General features: G+C 49.7%; 1 protein-coding gene across 1 annotated transcript; it reads left to right on the forward strand.

Annotated features, from left to right (window-relative positions):
* Positions 1-2,307: 2,307 nt before the first annotated feature.
* On the forward strand, positions 2,308-3,291 carry KLF14 (KLF transcription factor 14). Its single transcript, XM_045793692.1, has one exon. The coding sequence runs from the start codon at positions 2,308-2,310 to the stop codon at positions 3,289-3,291; it is 984 nt and encodes a 327-aa protein (XP_045649648.1).
* Positions 3,292-3,618: the final 327 nt, after the last annotated feature.

Here is a 3,618-nt window from a genome sequence, read left to right on the forward strand (position 1 = left end):
ATATGCACGGATCTACAATACAGCAATTAAAATGAATGAACTCATTTATATTTACCAACATAGAATAAAAACATACCATGAAGGGGGGGGGAACCACCCCAAGTCAGATTATGTACAATCTAACACCGCACATACACATTTTAAAAATCAAGTAAAACAATATTCTGCATTTTTATGGGTTCACGTATAGTAAAAGTATAAAACCTAAATGGGAAAGTTACGTGCTAAATTCATGATAGTGTTTGCCTTTGGAGAAAGAGGTGAAGAATGGTTTTGGGGAGGAGTACAAAGGGACTTCAATTTTATCAGAAATCTTGAATAGGTCAATTAAAAAAAAAACCTGCAGCAGATCTGGCAAAACGTTAGCATTCACCAATTATATGATAGGTACATGGATGCTTGTGATATCTTCTCTGCATTTTTAAATATCTTTACATTTTTTTCCAAATCATAAAATTAAAAGAAAAGCAGCTAGTAAAGAATTCTCTGATAGAAATTTCACCAGTGTAGATAAACTGAGTCAATTGTCTAAAATTTTGAGGCAAGGAACTTTATAATTGTCTGCCTTAGAATGGACTCGCCATAAAAATAATATAGATGGTAATATTAATAAAACTACTGAAATGAATAAAGCAGATTCTATAGGTATCAACATGGATAGTTGTCAAAATCATATTGAGAAAAAGGAAGCTGCAAAATGACATGTACACTAGTGTACCATTTATAAAGAAAATTTAAAGTACACAAGCATGGGTATAGATATTTACATATAAATATATAAGCAATTAGGTAATAAAGGTATAATAAAAAATGCTGGAAGAATACACTCTTTATAATACTGATTACCTAGGGAAGTAAGGAGGCAGAAAGTTGAATTAGGGAGGGAAATAAAGTGACATTTAGCTCTATCTGCAATCTTTCAATATAAATTTAAAAAAAACCCTGAAGCAAACATGACAAATATTTTACATTTCATTATTCTAGGAAGTAAATACACGAATGTATGTTATTCTTGATGTATATGTATTTTTAATTTCCAAAAGAAAAAGTACTGAGGAATTACAAATAAAATGCACATAATTCAACAGTATATAAGTAAAGCTTGTGTACATCAAAAACCGTGCTATGACTATTTTTAGAAATTATCCTGTTTGCTTTTCTATGTGTTTTTAATTTTTCAAAAATCAGAGGAGGAAAAAAAGCAATGAAGAAATGCAAAAAAATAAAAATAAAAATCAAACATATACCTGATCACATAAAAAGAAAACCCTGCACAATCACGAGCAATTCTATATCATTTGCTGCATTTTCTTATTTTTAATTTTTGTCAAAAGAAAAATAAAAGATGCTGCCTAATTGGAAACGTGACTTTCTATTATTAAAATTGTGGGAGTCCATTTTAATGTGTTTATCTCGCTGCTAGTCTATAATTTATATTTCAGCGTGGAAATTTGTTTGTATGCCTGTGACAGGTTAATGCAGTTTAAACATGCATTTTTCTTTCGTTGGTTGAATAGTTAAATCGTTACTCAAAGGATTTTAAGTTTCAATTTCAACCATGAGAGGATTCTTTGCTTTTTCAAGGTTAGAAATGTTTCTGGTTCAAAATGCTATTAATTAATGGCTACGTAGTGGATCTATTTAGGGAACTGGTACCGACTCTGGATTAACAGTGGAACTGTTAAATGAGAAAACTTTTTTTGATGCAGACTTGGGGATATTTTAAATTTGGTCTGACAGCGGTGGACAGAAATGCAATGTAATTCCAGCCCGCTTAACTAACAACCGTAATTATGAATCGAAAGACATATCAGGTATTAGCATTTTTTTTTTCCTTAAAAAAAAAAAAAAAAAAGTTTCTCGGACTCCGCCGGACACCCAGCTGGCGGAGGACCAGCGGGCGCGGCGGGGAGGGAGGGGGGCGAAGCCGGCAGGCTGCCCAGAAGTTACGATCGGGGAGTTTTCTCTTTATTAAAATTACCTGGCTCACCAGCAGAGGCAAGAAAGCGAAGACAAGATAATTTCTTAGGCTGTTAAAAATGACTTAGCCCGGTGGGCCCCGCGTTCCGAGGGGGTGTCCTGCGGGCCGGGGCGGGTCCCGCCGCCCCCGCGGGCTCCGGTGCGTCAGGGGCGCGTCAGGCGGGGCGGGCTCCGCGCGGGCGGCGGCGGCGGCGCCGGGCGGCGGGCGGCGCGCACCGGGCCTCCTGCTTCTCGCTCCGAGGCTGCGGGACGGACGCTCCCGAGAACTCTCTCGCCCGCGGCCGGCAGCGCTCGGACGGCGCTCGCCGGCGGCCCGGCGGTGCCAGCATGTCCGCCGCCGTGGCGTGCCTGGACTACTTCGCCGCTGAGTGCTTGGTGTCCATGTCCGCGGGCGCCGTGGTTCACCGCCGCCCGCCGGACCCCGAGGGCGCGGGCGGAGCCGCCGGCTCGGAGGTGGGTGCGGCGCCGCCGGAGTCCGCTCTGCCGGGTCCGGGGCCACCGGGACCCGCGTCTGTCCCCCCGCTCCCCCAGGTCCCCGCCCCCAGCCCCGGCGCGGGCGGCGCCGCGCCCCACCTGCTGGCTGCAAGCGTCTTGGCTGACTTGCGCGGCGGCTCTGGGGAGGGCTTCGGGGAGAACTCGGGGGAAGCTCTGCGCGCCTCGTCCGGCTCCTCCGGCACGACCCGGTGCTCCGGCCCGACCCTGGGCTCAGAGCCGGCCCCGGCCAACAGCGCGGCGGAGATCTCCGGACCCGCGCACTCCTCCGGCGCGCTCGCGGTCCCCGGAGCGCCGGCCGTCCCCGGAGCGCCTGCGGTCCCCGGGGCGGTCCCCGGCGCGGCCCCTGGGGCCAGCCCCGCCCCCGCCACGGGTCCGGTGCCCCGTCGGAGGCCGGTTACACCTGCTGCCAAGCGCCACCGCTGCCCCTTTCCGGGCTGCAACAAAGCCTATTACAAGTCGTCGCATCTGAAGTCCCACCAGCGCACCCACACGGGTGAGCGCCCTTTCTCCTGCGACTGGCTCGACTGCGACAAGAAGTTCACGCGCTCCGACGAGCTGGCCCGCCACTACAGGACGCACACGGGCGAGAAGCGCTTCTCCTGTCCCCTCTGCCCCAAGCAGTTCTCCCGGAGCGACCATCTGACCAAGCACGCTCGCCGTCACCCAGCCTATCATCCCGACATGATCGAGTACCGCGGGCGCCGTCGCACTCCCCGCGTCGACTCGCAACCCACCGGCATGGTGGACAGCTCCAGCTCCGTCCCCGGCCAGGCGCCCAGCCTCACCAGCTGCCTGTCTGACAGTCATTGCTGTTAGTTGTCCCCGCAAGGACGATCCCCCAGGCCGTTGCCCCTGCCTTTTCTTTGCCCAACCCTCTTTTCCCAGAGTCATTAGACCAAGGCACAGACTGGTTCCTCCGCTTCGAGGGTCGGTCCAGGCAGGCACGTTGGACCCTGGGGAGGGACTGGGGGCCCGAAAATAGCAGGAATTCTTACGACACGTATATCAACCTAAAAAGGAGGGTTGCCTCAAGACAGCCCCCTGGAACTGGTGAGAAGGGATGAACCCCGGTACTCTCCAGAGTCCTGAAGATTCTCCCTCCCCCTGGAACCAGAGATGTGAAACTGGAATTCTCAGGTGCCT

This window comes from Ursus americanus, chromosome 3 (genome assembly GCF_024610735.1).
Source record: "Ursus americanus isolate L20-20 chromosome 3, mUrsAme1.1.p, whole genome shotgun sequence".
NCBI classification, from domain to species: Eukaryota; Metazoa; Chordata; class Mammalia; order Carnivora; family Ursidae; genus Ursus; species Ursus americanus.

What these genes read in the sequence shown, in the direction of transcription:
- KLF14 (XM_045793692.1), top strand. Translation starts at nt 2,308, where the DNA reads ATGTCCGCCGCCGTGGCGTGCCTGGACTACTTCGCCGCTGAGTGCTTG.